Source organism: Eulemur rufifrons, chromosome 8, assembly GCF_041146395.1.
Source record: "Eulemur rufifrons isolate Redbay chromosome 8, OSU_ERuf_1, whole genome shotgun sequence".
In the NCBI taxonomy this organism is placed as follows: domain Eukaryota; kingdom Metazoa; phylum Chordata; class Mammalia; order Primates; family Lemuridae; genus Eulemur; species Eulemur rufifrons.
The window spans coordinates 103,554,249-103,574,630 of record NC_090990.1 but is presented as its reverse complement, the minus strand read 5'-3'; the positions used below and the strand labels follow the sequence as shown (position 1 = coordinate 103,574,630).

At 38.5% G+C, this 20,382-nt stretch overlaps 1 protein-coding gene and 1 pseudogene across 1 annotated transcript in view; both read right to left on the bottom strand.

Moving 5' to 3' along the window:
- Positions 1 to 20,382, bottom strand: part of POGZ (pogo transposable element derived with ZNF domain) — a 50,107-nt gene that overhangs the window by 16,530 nt on the left and 13,195 nt on the right. The window contains exons 4-10 of the mRNA XM_069480588.1: positions 7,846 to 8,021; positions 6,764 to 6,872; positions 4,981 to 5,271; positions 4,681 to 4,872; positions 2,007 to 2,113; positions 621 to 958; positions 81 to 235 (exon numbers count right to left, since the gene is read on the bottom strand). Coding sequence (XP_069336689.1) covers positions 81 to 235; positions 621 to 958; positions 2,007 to 2,113; positions 4,681 to 4,872; positions 4,981 to 5,271; positions 6,764 to 6,872; positions 7,846 to 8,021 — 1,368 coding nt within the window. The remainder of the gene's footprint in view (positions 1 to 80; positions 236 to 620; positions 959 to 2,006; positions 2,114 to 4,680; positions 4,873 to 4,980; positions 5,272 to 6,763; positions 6,873 to 7,845; positions 8,022 to 20,382) is intronic.
- Positions 9,481 to 10,803, bottom strand: LOC138390826 (ADP/ATP translocase 3-like; annotated as a pseudogene).

Genomic DNA, 20,382 nt, shown 5'->3' with positions numbered 1-20,382 from the left:
AAAATGGGCTCCCCCCAGCACCATTCAATGAGTAAAGAACAAGATATATTCCCCTAGAGTTTAAGAGTTTCCAAACTTACTAGTAGATTCATAGGGACTATGAACATTTTCCAAGTGGCACTGGAGCTGGAAGGGAGTGGAAAACTGGCGGTAACAGTGTTGGCAGATAGTATGACCATCCACCTCACCATTCTGCTGATCGAGTTCTACGTGGTGTTTCATATGGTTCATGAATCTGTTGCACAGCACAAAGTACAGAAAACATAAAAAATCAGTAGCCTTTGAGAAATATAGTGGTAGAATCACAGAATAAACATTATTTGTTCCCCTTCACCCCCAAAATTCCTTTGTTTGGGACAGTCCTTTTCTGAGCTCAAAAAGATAATGGGTTCTTGACACCAGAGAATTCTGTGGAAGGAGAGGCACTGGTTTCCCTTACCCTACCCAAATTATCTTTTATTACCACAATATCTCCTTCTAGAGGACTACTTATTGATTTAATGATAACCCCCAGCAAGACTGTATAATGGGACCATTCTCCAAAGAAAAAGACTTAAACATGTAGAAAAATTTAAGTCTTCTCTTGCCCAAGGTAATCTCCAAAGCTCTTCAACACTTACCGAATATTGTTTTTTAGCCTTTTGGTACAATGTGGGCATCGGAAAGATGTAGCGACCTTAGGGAAGTTTGTGAGCTGGGCTACTTTGCCACCATCCCGTCCATAGTAGAAGTCATCTACTAGCATAATGAGCTTGGTCTGGACAGCATCACCCACATTCTCATTTGGCTCTGGTACTTTGGTTGGTGGTGACAGAGCAGGAATAGGTGTAGAAGAGGGTGGGGAAGCAACAGGAACTGTTTTTTCAGGGGATGCAGGCTTTGCTGCTGAAGGGACACTGGGTTCTGAATCCAGGGACTTTCCTTTCTTCTGGTACTCAACCATTTCTGGGCAACAGTACTATAAAGGAAGACATTTGATCATTTTGGTTATCTTGGAGGCTAGAATGTGCTTAACTTCACTCAATTCCTTGGTAAGTTTGGTTCTAGGTATTCTCATCTAGCTTTCACCCTTCAGTTTTCCAGTGTTTCTAGGTTTTGCTTTTTCTAGCATATATCCACAGCCATATGCCACCCCAAGAACCATATCTTGTACTTTTTCCTCCTGCCTATCTTAGATCCCTTCACCACTCACTAGTATAATTTGGCTCTGCGCTCCCCTGGCAAAAAGAAGTTCCAACATTTGCATCTGGGCTAATATCAAAAAATGAAAAGGCTAACAAATGGGGACTAGATGATACCTCCTGATTCATCCAATGACAAAATTAACAGAAAATGAAGCCGGGCGCAGTGGCGCACGCCTGTAATCCCAGCACTCTGGGAGGCCGAGAAGGGTGGATCGTTTAAGCTCAGGAGTTCGAGACCAGCCTGAGCAAGAGCCAGATCCCGTCTCTACTAAAAATAGAAAGAAATTATCTGGACAACTAAAAATATACAGGAAAAATTAGCCAGGCATGGTGGCACATGCCTGTAGTCCCAGCTACTCCGGAGGCTGAGGCAGAAGAATTGCTTGAGCCCAGGAGTTTGAGGCTGCTGTGAGCTAGGCTGACACTATGGCACTCTAGCCTGGGCAACGCAGTGAGACTCTGTCTCGGAAAAAAAAAAAAAAAAAAGAAAGAAAAAAAAAGGAAAAAGAAAAAGAAAAAAAAAAATGAACTGAAACCAATGTAATTTAAGTTCTTATTATCTACAGACCTGTCCTCCTGTGTAGTTTCAAAATCTATCATGCTAAGGAAGTAAGGTCATGTATGTTCTATGTGAGGGTCTTTAAATATATCCTATCACATTCCTAAGTACACAGCTCTTCTAAAACAGATCAAGAGAGAAAGCGACCCTTTAAAAAGCTTCCAAGTCATTTTAGAGCCCCGTTTCACAAGCCTCCAATTATTAATGGAGGTATACACAGTAGCCACTTAAGCTGGACCGCTATCAGAGGTGATATCACTTACACACATGTGACCTCTCAGAGCTTCAGTAACACGAAATTGAGCATTACATCGTGGACATATTTTCCGTCCACCATCTTGGAGGTCAAACACTGGGATGGAAGAGGTCACTGGAAGAAGCAAGAAAAACTTATAAGATTAATACAATGATACTGGAAAAAAATTACTAACCTTTTACAATAAGGTCAAATGTTCCCTGAGAGATGTATCAAAGCGTAAGCAAGCATGAGTGATCACTATGTTTGAGGCACACTCCTTTCACCATTTTTCTAATTCCAGGCCAAGAGTCAACAAACTACACCTGGTAGACCAAATCCAGCCCAGCTGCCAGTTTCTATTTCGTCCATAAGCTAAGAATAATTTTTAAAGATTAAAAAAAAATTGTGGTAAAATATACATAAAAAAATTTATCATCTTAACCATTTTTACACTTCACAAGTGTGAAAGTTACATTTGAAGTTAAGTACATTCATAACTTTGTGCAAGCAATCTCCAGAACTCTTCATCTTGCAGAACTGAAACTCTATACCCATTAAAAACCAACTCTCCATTTCTCCCTCCCCCTGGGCTCTGGCAACCACTATTCTACTTTGTCTCTATGAATTTGACTACTCTAGGTAGGTACCTCATATAAGTGGAGTCATACATTATTTGTCCTTTTGTGACTAGTTTATTTCCCTTAACATAATGTCCTCAAGGTTCAACCATGTTGTAGCATGTGTCAAAATTTCCTTCCTTTTTAAGCATTAACAATATAGCACTGTATGTGCATACCACATTTTGTTTATTCACTCATTAGTCTACCGACACTTGGGTTGTTTTCACCTTTCTGCTACTGCAAATTCTGCTGCTATGAACATGGGTGTACAAAATCTGTTCTAGTCCCTGGTTTCAATTCTTTTGGGTATATACCCAGAAGAGGAATTCCTGGAGCACAGAGTAATTCTACTTTTTAACTTTTTGAGAATCACTGCAATGTTTTCCAAAGTGGCTGCATCATTTTACATTCCTACTAACAGTGCTTAAGGGTTCCACTTTCCCACATTCTCACCAATATTTTATTTTTTCTGGTTTTTTGACAGTAACCATCATAATGGGTGTGAGATGCTATCTTACTATGGCTTTGATTTGTAGTTCCCTAATGATTAATTAGGGATGCTGAGCATCTTCTCATGAGCTTACTGGCCATTTAATAATTTTCTTTGGAAAAATATCTACTGAAGTCCTTTGCCCATTTTTAATTGGGTTGCTTGGGTTTTTTTGTTGTTGAGTTGTAGGAGTTCTTTACATATTCTGGATACTACCTCTTATCAGATATATTCTTTGCAAATATGTTCTCCCATTCTGTGGGTTGCCTTTTCACTGGGTTGATAGTGTCCTTTATTGCACATATAATTCAATTTACCTACTTTTATCTTTTCTTATCTGTGCTTTTGGTATCATATCCAAGAAACAGAAATCACTGTCAAATCCAAACCATGAAGCTCTCCCCCTGTTTTCTTTTTTTTTTTTGTTGAGACAGAGTCTCACTTTGTTGCCCAGGCTAGAGTGAGTGCCGTGGCGTCAGCTTAGCTCACAGCAACCTCAAACTCCTGGGCTCAAGCGATCCTACTGCCTCAGCCTCCCGAGTAGCTGGGACTACAGGCATGCGCCACTATGCCCGGCTAATTTTTTCTATATAGATTTTTTTTTTAGGTGTCCATATAATGTCTTTCTATTTTTAGTAGAGACGGGGTCTCGCTCAGGCTGGTCTCGAACTCCTGACCTTGAGCAATCCACCCGCCTCGGCCTCCCAGAGTGCTAGGATTACAGGCGTGAGCCACCGCGCCCGGCCCCCCTGTTTTCTTTTAAGAGTTTCATAGTTTTAGTTCATGTTTAGGTCTTTGATCCATTTTGAGTTAATTTTTGTATTTGGTATAAAGGGTCCAACTTCATTTTCTTCAATGTGGATACACAGTTTTCCCAATACCATTTGTTAAAGGTTTTTATGTTTTTAAATGGTTGAAATAAAAGTAAAAGAAATTTTCAACACATAAAAATTATCTGAAGTTCAAATTTCAGAGTCCATAAATTATTTTAGTGGCACACAGCCATGCTCATTCGTTTATGTATTATCTATGGCTGCTTTCACACCGCAATGGCACACTTGAGTAGCTGCAATAGAGACTATAATTGTATATAATGCCTAGAATAAAGCAGGTTTCCGTAGTGTAATGGTTATCACGTTCGCCTAACCTAATGCCTAGAATATTTACTACCGGGCTCTTTACAGAAAAACTTTACCAACCTCTGCAATACACCATTAAAAACCCTCATGGCTCATATCCTTCTCTACCTGTAGACCTCTCTTGCCATATGCCAACTTTAAAACTTTGTTCAGAAATCCACCTCTCCTATGAAGTTATCTTTGATTATCCCAGCCATCTCCAATCAATCAATCCATGTCACTAATCCCCAAAGCACAATTACACACAGAATTCCTTATAGCTGATTCAGCTACACTTTTCACAAGTGGCTATCCTACTTACTTCACTAAAGCTTCTGGGAGAACAGAATATAGCAACCATATTCTACTTCACTTCCTTATTTCAGAGTACAGAGTTCTGATTCAACACACACTTTATTTAATAATGTTTTTGAATGACTGGCTGCTCAGGGTCTCCTCGGGTTATTATACCTTTCATTGAAGACTCAGGTCCGCTGGTTCTTTGAGAGCCATGGGCAGAGCTGTTGTTGGATACCACCACTGGCCCAGGACTCTGGCCCAGTGAAGGGATGGTGTTAAGGGTATTCACCAGTTTCGCCACTTCATTGCTATTTTCACCTGTAACACCAGGTCGCTTCACAGTGACAAAGCTGGCAATGCTCACTGCAGGTGGAGAGGGGAAAGAGGGAGCTATGTTGACCAAGTGACAATCATCTGTTTTCCACCCACCACCCCCGACTAGCTGTGCCATCTCCTCTTCCCAAGCCTTACCTAGCTTAGGATTCGTGGTCTGGTTTGACTGGCCTGGTGGCTGAACAGCTAGTTGCCCCAGTGAGGTCGGCTGTGTGGCAGTGGGGGTGGTGGAAGTGCTGGGAGTGGACTTGGTCTGCTGGGACTGGGACTGTGGGACGGTGCTTCGAATGGTGAGAGTGGCTGGGATGACAGTGGTGAAGGTGTTCGTGGTGGGCCTCACAGGCATTGTGGAGCCTGGCCTCACTGGGGTCATCTGAGAAAACACTTGTGGGACTCCAACTGTCGGCTTAACAAACTGGGTACCTGGGGCTGTAAAAGAGAGACAAAGTACCAAATCTTAGTCAATGACCTCACCTATGATACATTCTCCCTGCCTTTACTGGAAATACTAGAATAGAAAAACATTATTTCCCCAAACTGATGGGTGTTCATCAGAAATTACCAAGAGTAGTAAAGATTCTGAAGTCTAAGAAAGCAGTAGGTATCCAAATTGACAAAAGAAATTAGCCTAGGTAACCCAAAAACATTAAACTGAAGATTTCCATCAACCTTTCCCAAAATACCTTATCACATTGCCTTTTTTAGTCTAAGAATATAATCAGTATTTTGACCTTGGTATCAGAAGAGAAAGAGTGGGAGGTAGTATGGGTGTATATAGGCCAAATGGCAGCGTTGGTCCTGAAAAAAGGAATCCTTCTTTCCTCAGAATACTAAAGGAGTTTTCCATTCTTTTATATAAATTCAAGCAGAAAACAGATTATACCATTCTACTAGGATGTCTCAAAAGAAAATGTCCCCTGACTCAACTGTAGACAATTCCACTGAGAAATATTTAAGAAATACCAGAACATGATAGGGTAAGGTGATCAGACTGAGGGCCCAAAAAATCCCTGTGGGTTCTGAGTACAAATAACCAAAAACCAGCTGGGCATGGTGGCTCATGCCTGTAACCCAGCTACTCGGGAGGCCCAGGGGCCGAGGCAGGGAGGATCACTTGAGGCCAGGAGTTTGATACAAGCCTAGGAAACATAGTGAGACAACTGACATATACTAAATGAAGAAATAAGGGAAAATGACAAGATTTTAAAAAATTATCCCTCTCAGAATATTTAAAAAATGCCATCTAATAATTTGGAACTAATCAATGGGTACAGAGAGAAGTAAAAGTCACTGGAAATCAAAAAAGGCGGGGCAGGGAAGGGGTAAAAAACCTACCTAATGGGCACAATGAACACTATTCAGGTGATGGGCGCACTGACAGCCCTGACTTAAGCATCATTATTAAAAGCTATCCACGTAACAAAAACATTTGCACCCCCTTAATATTTTGAAATTAAAAAAATACTATCTAGTCATTGGTAGTTTATATTTACAAAGGGTATGTCATCTGTTTAATTTATACCTAAAATCTGTGCTATAAAACTAAAGCAAAATAAAGTTTACAATCCCATCATGGAAGTGAGATGTATATAAGGAGCACGGAATTTAGAAGTTTGCATTAATAACATTTCTTCAGGATAACAACTTAATAGCTGACTAAAATATCGGTTACAGAAAAATGACTATAAACCCTGTTTCACTATCTCATGAGGGGTGGTGAAAGGCTAAACACAAAAATAAATAAAACTACCACCCTCACCAAAGATTAGAAACAGTTTATTAAAAATTGGGCGTATGCCATTAAGATTCTGTATTTTAAAATTTTAAGTACACTTTTTAAGTGACCTAGAGTATTTTGAAGCAATAAAAACAAATCTTCTGGATGCCAGTTTATTCCAAATGGACAGACATTTTTCCTTACCTGGGACTAATGTAATTGGTCTAACCGTTTGGCCTTGCTGTACATTCAGCACAATTCCAACTTGATTCATTGCATTTTGTACAGGCCGTACATTCCTTACAGGAAATCCCTGAATTAAAAAGCAAAATAATCTTTACCATGGAGACCAACTAACAGTAGCAGAGATTAAGTATGACTTACATCCAAAAAATTTCCCATACTTTTATTTAATGGTTCTCTCTCTAGAGTTACAGCTTTTAAATGACTGAGATGGGAAAATTTAGGAAATTTTAGCAAGCTTTTGAGTGTCAAAGTATTAAAACTAGAGAACAAGCTTTGGTACATATAAGCAAAAATGAAAAACTACTTCCTGACTTGAGAGAGCCTCAGTTTAAAAAAAACCTCATCCACACACTGGCCCCCTAAACTGCTAAAAGCATAGAAGAGAAAAAATAAAAATACAGACAGACACTAGAAGTATTCATTGGAGTAATTCAAGATACAAACAATCCTAAGAAATTGTTTGCAAAGCCTACTTCAAAGGCCATAAATCTCTGGCAAATTTATCAGAGAAGAGTTTGTAACTCAGGAAGCCACAGGTAAAGAGAAATAAAATTTGCCTTTAGAATCTACATTCAGAATTAGGCTTTCAACTTCTATTTGCCACATTATATATCAAATACATCATCTTCCTTATCTTCCAAAGGTCTCCATGTACTTCACCAATTTCACATATAGAGCTCCTAAAGTCAACTAACTCACCCCATGTAAAGAAAAGCAGCCCAAGCAAAGGGCAAGTAGCTGTGAAAGCCAAGTGTTAAGGCTTCCTAATCCAAGCTTTCCTGTTAATTTCTGCTGGACCTTAATCAAATCATTTAATAAACCTCTAAGGGGTATGAAGAGGAAATTAACCAGCCAAGATACTATTTTGGGCTTTCTACAGTCCACACCAAATTACAAACAGCAAATGAGAAAGCCAGGTCAAAAGGCAAGACTTAGAACCATTCCTAATGATGCTAAAGACTCTACCTAAATCAGAACCTCCAGAGGTTCATATAGTCTTTCTCTCCTCTACCACTCCTAGAATTCAGAGTCCTACTCACCTGCGTAGTGATAAATATTGGTTGTGAGGCCACAGGGGAACTAGTCACATGATTGGCATTCTGCATGACCTGGACAGGCCTCAACACCGGTTGAGTAACCATTGTGCCCAGACCTGGGCCTGGATTCTGGGTCAGGATAAGCGGCTGTCCACCTTGCTGGACCAAAGGATTGCCAGCTAAAGGGTAAAAGGAAGGAAAAAAAAAGTCAGAAACAATGTTAAAACCACATTTTATAAGAAACATTATAGGGGCTGGGAGCAGTGGCTCACGCCTGTAATCCTAGCACTTTGGGAGGCCGAGGTGGGAGGATCACTCGAGGTCAGGAGTTCGAGACCTGCCTGAGCAAGAGTGAGACCCCCATCTCTACTATAAAAATAGCAAGAAATCAGCTGGACAACTAAAAATATATATATAAAAAATTAGCTGGGCATGGTGGTGCCTGTAGTCCCAGCTACTTGGGAGGCTGAGGCAGGAGGATTGCTTAAGCCCAGAGTTTGAGGTTGCTGTGAACTAGGCTGACGCCACAGCACTCTAGCCTGGGCAACAGTGTGAGACTCCGTCTCAAAAAAAAAAAAAAAAGGAACATTACAGTCTAAGAAATGGTGTCCCAGATACCAAAATATCCAAGACTGCCACTTACCTCAGGTTTAATGTCATCAAAAATTTAAGCTTCACCCAAATCCATAACTAACAGAAAAATAGGTGGGTAGGGGAGGTTCACTAACAGTTCACCCATATGTCTTACCTAAGGATGAAAGACACATTAAGACTTCTATGTTGGCCATCACCTTGACTCTGATGATTTAAGTGGCCACACGTAATCTCCTCACACCAAATCAGCAAAAACAAGAGAATATGTAAGTCTTTTTCCATGTTTAAACTAGATAAAACTTATTTTGTCAGAATGTAATTTGTTGTTAGCTAATCTCTCTTAATTTTTTAAAAAAAGGAATATTAATTCAGCAAGTACATCTAAAGAGTGGTATCTCTTCCTAGTGAGTCAAATCTGAGAAATGCAATAGATTCTCTAAACAACTATTGCCTTTTATAGGTATGGGAACACAGAGACTAAGAGGCTACCTACCTTCTTTCTCTTTATGTCATCAGGGTTCATAAATACAAGACTTGGTCAAAAACTAACCCACACCAAGGGAAAATTATATGACTTCAAAAGATGATCCATTCATGAATAAATATTAATAAACTGTGCTAATTACTGAAATATCTTCACTTCTTTTTTTCATTTTTAAGAAAAATAATTTTATAAATATTTTTAAAGTCCTCTATTTCATTATGTTTGGTTAAAAAAATTATTAATACTGTTTACTGGTTTACAAAGAATACTCAAAATCAGATAGAAAATTTTAGAGAGCTAATATACCTAAGCTAGATCCAAACAAAATATTGCCTAAACTTTTTTTTTGTCCTCAGTGTCCTGTTTTTATTGTTTTGCAGTAGAATGCCCAACACAGAACATAATTGCAATATTCAGCTGTGCAAAAGAGGAGCTAGTGCTTAAGTACAAATGGGAGACATGATTTTTTTGTTTTAAATAAATACTTAAACATAACTCCTACAGTCATCTGGACTCTAGGTCTGAGTAGCAGAACTGCCTATCTCGTGGGCCCACAATATTATGATTTTTCTCCCCCCAGTAATCAATAGATGGAATCAGCTGCCAATGGTCAAACGAGATCACAATGACCCCCTTTTCTAGAGCCTTCCCCAGCCCTCTACAGACATGATCTGGCCAGGACAGATGACTGGAATTTCTTGAAGGTCAATGGTCCTGAACAGTTAAATATTCTACGTGATTCCTTTGGTTTCCATTTCTCCCACTGGGGAGACAGATGCACTTAGATGACTCTTTTCAGCTCGTGGTACAGTGCTAGCACGAAGGCTCCTCCCATGCCTCGGAGGATGTTGGACCACGTGCCCTTGAAGAAGGCTTTGCCCTCTTTGTCTTTGAAGATCTTCCTCCGATTAGCGAGGGTACCTGTGTACACAATGTCAGCTTCTTTGTGCCCAGACTGCATCGTCACCCACTGCTGCATGGTGTCGAGGGGTAGGGCTTCATGTCAGCAACAACTGTCATGGTCTGGGCTACCATGTAGCTCACCATGATGTGAGTGAGTGTTCTTGGGGTCAGAGAGCATGCCTTTGGCTGTGTCATACACATGGAAGTAGGCCTCCCAGTAGATGATGATGCCTACACTGAAACAATGAAGCACTGATACCGGCCCCAGATCCTGTTAGACTCAGTGATCTTCACTAGACAGTGTCCCAGGCCTTTGAAGTCCGTATCTGACTTAACATTGGCGGTCAGGGAGGTTCTGGCGAAATCCAGTGGGTAGATGAAGCAGAATGAGGTGGTCCTGGCCATCCCTCCGCAGGCCAGGTTGCCCCCAAAATATCTCCAGAACTGTGTGTGCTTGTCCATCCTCCCTGCAAGGAAAACCAGCTTGTACTTATCCTTGAAGGTGAAGTTGACAGCTTGCGTGAGGAAGTAGCGGATGACATTGGCTGGGTTGCCCCTCCAGGAAGACAGTATGCCCTGCTCCTTGGGCATGTAGACAATGCAGCCCATGATGCCTCTGTACTGCTTGTTGGCCATGATCTCCTTGGGGCATGTTGTACCTATTGCAGCGGCTTGACCTGCTCAATGGGGCCCACGGCCATCTTAGAGATAGTGGTGGCAATGCCTCCAGTCAGGAAGTCTTTGGTGAAGGAGATAGCCTGTTCTGTTATGGTGGTGGGGTGGGCAGTGGAACAGGCAGAGAGCCAGAGAGTGGGTACCATGGCTCAGCCCAGCCACCACTGGGTCCAAAAGGCTGCCTCAACTTTCTACCCCAAACCATCAGAATGGGATGGGTCCCTCTGAAATGTATGTTCCACTTGACAGATGGAGTCACTGCAGTTAGGCTACGAAGCTAGACCACAAAAGAATGGGTACATAGGTGGCTATTAATGGGCCGGAGTCACTGCAGTTAGGCTACGAAGCTAGACCACAAAAGAATGGGTACATAGGTGGCTATTAATGGGCCAACAGTGGCTTGCCCTGTACTCTCCCAGAAATTGAAAGCTCCTCAGTAGACTAGACCCTCAGTTACTGAGCCAGCAGATTAGTGATTGTAGAGGTTGACAAACAAAACAAAAAATTCCAACAAGTTCTGTCTATGATAATTATACTGGCAATTTATTGACCATATATATTTTAAAATTTTATGTTTTATTATGGAGAAATTAAAAAATTTACAAAAATAGAATACTATAATAAACCTCCAATGTACCCATCAACCAGCTTCAACAGTAATTTATGGCCAATATTATTTCATCTATACTTCCCACCCACTTATAGTTCCCATACTATTTTGAAACAAGTTCTGGATCATAACATCTGTAAACTTTTCAGTATGTATCTCTAGACGATAAAGACTTTAATAAAAGAGAGAATCAGACCACCATTATCACTCCTAAAGTTTATAATAATTTTTCAATATCAAATACCTAGCCAGAATTCAAATTTGCAATTGTCTGTATTTTTTTAAGAGTTTGCTTGAATCCAGTTACAAAAGGGCTACAAAGTGCAACCGATGGACATACTTCTAAGTCTCTTTTAATCCATAGGTTCCCAACCATCTGTTGAATTTATGGTTGAAAAATACTCACTAAGCAAAAATGTATATTTTCTAGTCAAAATTTTAACTGCTAGGACAAAAGAAAATCAATTACCTCTTATTTACCTTAAGCCTAAAAATTCTTAAGATAAACACTGGCTCAACATCCCAATTAAATACAGGAAGGGCAAGATGCAGGTTTTTTTTTCACATTTATATGAATGAAATCAACCAGCACCAGAACGTCTCTAAAGATAGGCCAGGTTCTCATGAAATCTGTATATACTCTACTCTTACAAAGAACATTAACAGCATTTTCTGCAAATATTTTCCCTTATATCAGGGTCACAAAGCTTTGCTCAAAGAAATCCTGACAATTCAAATGTCTTTCTTACAAGGTTCTATATTTCCACACGATGAAAGAGGCGATCAGAATTCTGGAGCTTGCCAGATACAGTGGCATGCACCTGTAGTCCCAGCTACTCAGGAGGCCAAGGTGGAAGGATTGCGTGAGCCCAAGAGTTCAAGACCAGCCTGGGCAACATAGCGAGACTCCACCTCAACAGCAACAAGAAAATCTACCTGGTCAACAATGAATTCCATGAGCTTTCTTCTATACTTCAAGCCCTGCAATGGTAAGTGAGCACATTATAAAAAAAATTTAAAGAATCATCCAACCAAGTCCCTGCCTCTAAGTTTGCTCTCAAATAAACTAGGCACGACAGATATAAACGAATAAAATAAGGGAAGGAGATTCAGCAACTTCTCTCACAATATATTGTTTGTTTTAGAAATCTGAAGATCTTGATTTTTTTTCCTTCATTCTTTTAAGTTTACTTATATGCTCTTGAAACCCAGAGAAAGAGGGCTAAATAGGAATTGAAATCATAATTATGCAGTAAGAAATTTATCATAGTAAATTCATATCATCCACAGCTCAGAATTAAGCAATAGTTTTTTCTTTCACTTCAAAACATTTCTTTCCTATGCAGACATATGATCAGTCAAAACTACAGGAATAATTTCTAAATGCTGAGTAGTAGATTCTAAAGATCAAAAATAGTAAAAATGCTTCAAAGTTTTATTCCTGACACTTTAAAACCAAACCACAGACTGGGCACGGTGGCTCATGCCTGTAATCCTAGCACTCTGGGAGGCCGAGGCAGGAGGATCACTAGAGGTCAGGAGTTTGAGACCAGCCTGAGCAAAATCGAGACCCCCGTCTCTACTAAAAATAGAAAGAAATGATCTGGACAACTAAAAATAAATATAGAAAAAAATTAGCCAGGCATGGTGGCACATGCCTGTAGTCCTAGCTACTTGGGAGGCTGAGGCAGGAGGCTCGCTTAAGCCCAGGAATTTGAGGTTGCTGTGAGCTAGGCTGATGCCATGGCACTCTAGCCTGGGCAACAGAGCGAGACTCTGTCTCAAAAAAATATATATATAAAAACAAACCACAAAAAATACCCAAACCTCGGCCGGGCGCGGTGGCTCACACCTGTAATCCTAGCACTCTGGGAGGCTGAGGCGGGTGGATCGCTCAAGGTCAGGAGTTCGAGACCAGCCTGAGCAAGAGCGAGACCCCGTCTCTACTAAAAATAGAAAGAAATTATATGGACAACTAAAAATATATATATAGAAAAATTAGCCGGGCATAGTGGCGCATGCCTGTAGTCTCAGCTACTCGGGAGGCTGAGGCAGGAGGATCGCTTGAGCCCAGGAGTTTGAGGTTGCTGTGAGCTAGGCTGATGCCACGGCACTCACTCTAGCCTGGGCAACAAAGTGAGACTCTGTCTCAAAAAAAAAAAAAATTAAAAAAAAAAAAAATACCCAAACCCAGCTTTATTAAGATATAACCCACATATCACCCATTTAAAATGTGCAAGTCAGTGGTTTTTTAGTATATTCACAAGGTTGTGCAACCATCACCATTCTTTAATTCCAGAACATTTTCATCACCCCCAAAAGAAACCCCATATCCATTAGCAGTTACTCCCCATTCTTTTCTCTGCTCAATTCCTGGTAACTAGTAATCTAATTTCTGTCTCTTCAGATTTACCTATTCAAGACATTTCAGAATCATACGATGTGATTCATAATCAGATCTGATTCATAATCAGAATCATACGACGTGACCTTCTGTGTCTGACTTGTTTCTCTTAGCATTATGTTTTCAAGGTTATAGCACATATCAGAATTTTATTCCTTTTATGGCCAAATAATATTCCATTGATATGACTATACACATTGTGTTTATCCATTCATCAGGCGATGGGCACTTAGGTTGTTTCTACTTTTTTTCTTTTGAGACAGGGTCTTGCTCTGTCTCCCAGGCTGGAGTGCAATGGCATGATCATAGCTCACTACAACCTCAAACTTCTGGGCTCAAGTGATCCTCTTGCCTCAGCCTCCTGAGTAGCTAGGACTACAAGCACATACCACTACACTCAGCTAATTTTTAAATTTTTTGTAGAGATAGAGTCCCACTATATTGCCCAAGCTGGTGTTTCTGCTTTTTAGCTATAATGAAACAATGCTGCTATGAACATTTGTGCACAAGCTTTTGTGTGAACATATGTTTTCCATTCTCTTGGGTATATAGCTAGGAGTAGAACTGCTGGGTCATACAGTAACTCTATGTTTAACTTTCTGAGAAACTGCCATACCATTTTACATTCTCACCAGCAGTTTATGACAGTTGCAGTTTCTTTGCATTCTTGACAATGCAAATTATTGCCCATAATAATAGGATGGCTTTTTTTATTACAGCCATCCTAGTGGCTGTGAAGTGGTATTTCACAGTGTTTTTGATTTGCATTTCCTTAATCACTAATGATTCTGACCATCTTTTGATGTGCTTACTGGCCATTTGTGTATCTTCTCTGGAGAAATGTTTACTATGCTCTTTACCCATTTTTAACTGGATTATTTGTCCTTTTATTGTTAGGTTGTAGTTGTTCTTTATATATTTTAGATACATCTCTCTTATCAGATATATAATTTATAAAACTTTTCTCATTCTATGGGTTATGTTTTCACTTTCTTGATTGTATCCTTTGAAGCACAAAAGGACACAAACTACTTATCTGTTTTTTTTATTTGGTTGCTTATGCTTTTGGTGTCATATCTAAGAAACCATTGATTAATCCAAGGTCGTGAAGATTTATACTTATATTTTCTTCTAAAAATTCAATAGTTTTAGCTTTTACATTTAGGTCTTTGATCTACTTAGCTAATTTTTTATATATGGTATGAGGTAGGGGTGGTACTTCATTCTTTTCCATGTGGAAAAAGTATCCAGTTGTCCCAGTATCATTTGTTCAAAAAAACTATTTTTTCCCCATTAAACTGTCTTGGCACCCTTGTTGAAAATCAACTGATTATAAAACTGATTAATCAACTGATTATTATTTCTGGACTCTCAATTGTATTCCACTGTTCTATCCATAAACCAATAAATACGACACTCTCTTAATTACTGTAACTTTGTAGTTAGTCTGAAATCATAAATTGTGAGCCCTCCCCAACTTTATTCTTCTTTTTCAAGATTTTTTGTTATTCCTGACACTTTCCTGCAAGCATTGTTTTTCATATATTTTCTTGTTCCTCAAAGCAAATAAATGTTTGAAATTTAATCTGTCTAACCAGCACAGAACTGTATGAAATACAACAGAATTGGGCATCATGGTGCCCTGAAATGTACTTTCCTATATGCTCAAATTAATGACTAGGAAAAGATTATTATTTCTATTTTTTAACCAACTCTAACATCCTCCATGGAAAAACAGTATTTTGGAATTAAGGACAAAATTGTACCCCTACTTCACCCCATTGCTTCTTTTTAAAAAAGTATCTTTATAACATTTTATTCACATAAAATATTACATAAATTTAAGTTGTAAACCATAATGATAGAACAAGTACCCTTGGGTCCACCACCCAGCTTAAGATTGAATCATTTTAAGTACTACCTATGTGCTCCTATACTCTTCCCAATCTCTGACCTTACTCCCAGAGACAACCACTTTCCTGAATTTATGATTATCATTCTTTTGCCTTTTTTTTTTTTAAATAAACAGGGTCTTGCTCTGTAGCCCAGGCTAGAGTGCAGTGGCATGATCATAGTTCACCGCAACCTCCAATTCCTGGGCTCAAGTGATCTTCCTACCTCAGCCTCCAAAGTAGCTGGAACTGTAAGCATGTGCCACTACGTCTGGCTAATTTTTAAAATTTTTACTTTGTAGAGACAGGGTCTCGCTATGTTATCCAGGCTAGTTTTGAGTTCTTGGCCTCAAGCAATCCTCCTGCCTCAGTCTCCCAAAGTGCTGGGATTACAGGCATTAGCTACTGCACCTGGCCCCTTTTGTTTTTTTAAAAATTAGTTTTACTATACATTTTCCATAAACAACATATTTAAGTTGTATTTGTTTTTGAATTTTATTAAAATGATATAATATATGCATAAAATACATTTTATTCAACATTATGTCTAACAATAAGGTGTATATAGTTGTAATTTATTCATTTTCACAGCTACCTAATACTCCATTTTATGCATTCATTATAATTTAGTTATCCACTCTCCTGTCAATGGTCATTTGAGTTGTTTCTGGGTTTTTTGCTATTCCAAATACATGGCTATGAACATTCTTGCACATATCTCCTTGTGTACACGCCCAAAAATTTCTTGGGTGTACCAGAGGAACTGCTAGGTTGCAGCATATGTACATTTACCTTTGCAAAATAATATAAAATCATTTTCCAAAGTGGTTAACGCTTTATTTCCATCAATAGTATCTATATCCCTCTCCAATACTTGGAATTGTCAGATTTCTTAATTTTTGTCAAAATGGTGTAAAATGGTATCTTATTTTAGTATTAATCTGCATTTACCTGATTACTAATGAAGCTGCACATTTTTTCATGTAGATTACTGGCCATTCTTGTTTCCTGTTCCGTGAAATTCCTGTTCATGCCTTTTGCCTGTTTTTCTCTTGAGTTGCTTTTTACTACAGGTTCTTTATACTGGATACTAATTCTTTATAAAGTAATTAATACACACTACAAACACCTTCCAGTTTGGAGCTTGTTTTCTCAGGTTTTTTTTTAAATCATTTCTTTAGTGTAGTTCTATTTATCAATCTTAGACTTTATGGTTCTTTATTTGTATTTGGTTTAAGAAATCTTTCTCCCTTTTGAGATGATAAAAGTCTTCTCATGTTTTCTTCTAAAAGTTTTGCTTTTCTCATTTAAGTACTTCTTTCACTTGAAATTGATTTTTGTGCATGTGTGAAGTAGGAAACCATTTTTTTTTCATCATGAGTGCCATTTATGGCCTTGTCCCTCCTTCCCCAATGACCTGTTTTGCCACCTTTGTCATATATCAAGTTTCCATGTGTGCAGGGGGTTCTTACTTTGTCTACTCCTATGTCATTTCACACTGTCTTACTGAATTTTCATAAGTCTGATGTCTGAGTCAGAAGTTGTCCACGGGGCCGGGTGCAGTGGCTCACACCTGTAATCCTAGCACTCTGGGAGGCCGAGGTGGAAGGATTGCTTGAGCTCGGGAGTTCAAGACCAGCCTGAGCAAAAGTGAGACCCCATCTCTACTAAAAATATATTTTTAGTTGGACAACTAAAAATATATAGAAAAAATTAGCCGGGCATGGTGGTGCATGCCTGTAAAGTCCCAGCTACTTGGAAGGATTGCTTGAGCCCAGGAGTTTGAGGTTGCTGTGAGTAGGCCGACGCCACGGCACTCTAGCCCAGGCAATAGAACAAGACTGTCTCAAAAAAAAAAAAAAGTTGTCTACGTAACTCACCACTGTATAGCAATGCCTAGCTCCTAGCACAGAGCAGACACCTAAAGATGTTTGCTGTCTGAATGAATGTTCCTAATAAGATTCTAAGCTTTTTGAAGGCAAGAACTATTGAATACTATCTTGTCACAAAGTCTAATATATAAACATACAGTATGGATGCAAGGTATGTTATGACTTGAAAAGAGAATCCTTTACCTTTCCCTCCACAGATCTGGAGGTTGCAGAATTAGTATTTTAATAATTTCCACTGAAATTTCAAACCCTGATCTACTGATCCTCACATTTACTTATGTATGACACATACAAAATAAGTAGAGTAGTCAAGAAAAAAGGTTACCTATCAACATGACATGAGTTCAACATGAGATGGGTGGAGTTAAAAAGCTTCACAGAAAAAATGGTTTAAAAATGTTCCTGTTCTGCTAAATGAAATAAGCCAGGCACAGAAAGTAAAAAACTTCATGATCCCAATTACACGTGGAATCTAAAAAAGCTGAACTCATAGAAGCAGAGGGTAAAATGGTAACTGCCAAGGGCTGGGGGTAGAAGAGCAATGGGGAGTCAAAAAGTATAAAGTTTTAGTTAGACAGAATAAGCTCTGGAAATATACTGTACAGCATGGTGACTACAGTTAATAATAAGTATTATCTATTTGAAAATTGCTAAGAGAGTAGGTCTCAAATGTTCTCACCAAAAAAATGGTAAGTATGTGAGGCCACATAAGTTAATCTAATCATTTCACAATGGGTACATATATTAAAACCACGTTGTATACACTGTAAATATATAAAATTTTTATTTGTCAATTATACTTTAATAAAGCTAGGATGGGGAATAAATCTTCCTTGCGATCAAGAGTCAAGGAAATGCTTTTTATGGAGAGAGGGCAAGGAAAATAATAGAAATGGGAAATTTGTAAAAATCAAATCAATGCACAAAAAAAGTACAGTCTTTTAAAATATAACATAATTACTGGAGGAGGTAGATATCAGTAACCAGAAGCCATATTGGTTTTAAAACTGGCTTAAAAGGAAGGTAAGGAGTAGCAGAAAAAAAAAAAAATTTTTTTTTACTTCAGTCTAAAGAAACTAGTACAGTAAGTGAAACAATACTGAACTGCTTAAAAGTTATTCTCCTTTGCTATGTTATTAATGTACTAAGTGGACAATATACCAATACAACTAAACTGACGGCTTAAAGGGAAACCGGATTGTAAGAAGGAGTATTTCTTATTCACTCTATTCTGAAGTCTCCTCCTTATAGTTAGGCTAGCATTTCAAGAGTATCTGATGAAAAAGTTACAGAACTGTATGTATTATACAAAAAAAAAAAAAAAAAAGCAAGACAAATTGGACCACTTAATTTACGCTTATTTATGTGTAAAATCTTTTGGAATATACAAAAGACTGGTCCTACTTTTTTCATCATGAACATGGATTATGGGTTAACATTTTAATTTAAATACTAGAGGCTTCTGAAATAAAATCAATTTATACTTTTTAGAAAAAATTAGTACACTGGCCCAAGGCAGGCTCAGGAATCGAGAGTCCATTTGAGGAGTCAAGGAGACTAGGTCATCTCAGAGATGCTCAGACATCTCAGTACGGGCGTTGGAACGCTGGGATCAAAGAAAACTTGTTTAGATAAACTTGTTGCTAACAGAACTTTCACAGTTTAAGAGAAACATGGGAAAGCAGTAAAGACAATGGAAATGTCACAAGCTTTGAAGTCCAACTAATTCAAATCCAGTTTAAGTCACTTACCAACTATTAAGTTATTAATAACTTAAGCAAATTATTCAGACTCTCTAGGCTCAGTTTCCACATCTGTAAAACGAGAGAATTCTCTATATAACTGGTTATTCATCTTTATATATACAAGGGTCCCTTTTTTTAAAAAAAGAAGTCTAAGGGTTTCCCATATGATGATAATCATATTTTCAGTACCCTAAAATTTAAAACCTATATTATAAAGATTTAAAAGTTTAGGCCGGGCGCGGTGGCTCACGCCTGTAATCCTAGCTCTCTGGGAGGCCGAGGTGGGCGGATCGTTTGAGCTCAGGAGTTCGAGACCAGCCTGAGCAAGAGCGAGACCCCATCTCTACTAAAAATAGAAAGAATTATATGGACAGCTAAAAATATATATAGAAAAAATTAGCCGGGCATGGTGGTGCATGCCTGTAGTCCCAGCTACTCGGGAGGCTGAGACAGGAGGATCGCTTGAGCCCAGGAGTTTGAGGTTGCTGTGAGCTAGGCTGATGCCACGGCACTCACTCTAGCCCGGGCAACAGAGTGAGACTCTGTCTCAAAAAAAAAAAAAAAAAAAAGTTTAGTAATATCTAAAGTTGGCAACAACGTGGGGAAAAAGTTATTATTGGGCACTTATTTAGAGCAACGTATTAGGGCAACTTGACAACATCTATCAAATTATAAATGCTGACCAAGTAATCTTACTTCTAAGACTTTATATTGCAGATATGTTTACAAAGTGGGCAGACATATGCTTGAAAATGTTCACCAGAATGCTGTTCGTAATCACAAAAAATTGGGACCCTAATAAATGTCCAATAGGGGAATGCATACATAAATGGTTATATCCAAAAATAAAAAACCATACTCTTCTAACAAAAACACAAACTGATGGAATATTTCTAGATGGCCAATTGAAGAACAATATTGAACAAAATCCTTAAAAACTATGATGACCTTTGATCCAACAATTTGGCTTTTAGAAATGTACTCTCAGAATTAAGGATATTAGAAAAAATAAAGAGACAGAGATACTCATTGAAGCTCTTTGAAACAGTAATATACCCTTTTGCAACCTATTGTTAATAAGTTAATCAATGGAAAGTACAGTCAGTCGTCAAAAATGTTATACATAACTATTCATTAAAATGAGAAGACATTCACTGCATTATTAAGGGAAAAAAGCAGGCAAAGAGTAATGTAGACTCTACATGATTCTATTTTTGTAAAAAGCAAATCACTACATATAGCATATATAAATATGAGGTACATATATGTATATAAGATAAAAGTAATAATAGTTATCTCTAAGTGGTGGGATTACAATTTAAAATTTGTTTTTCTTCCTTT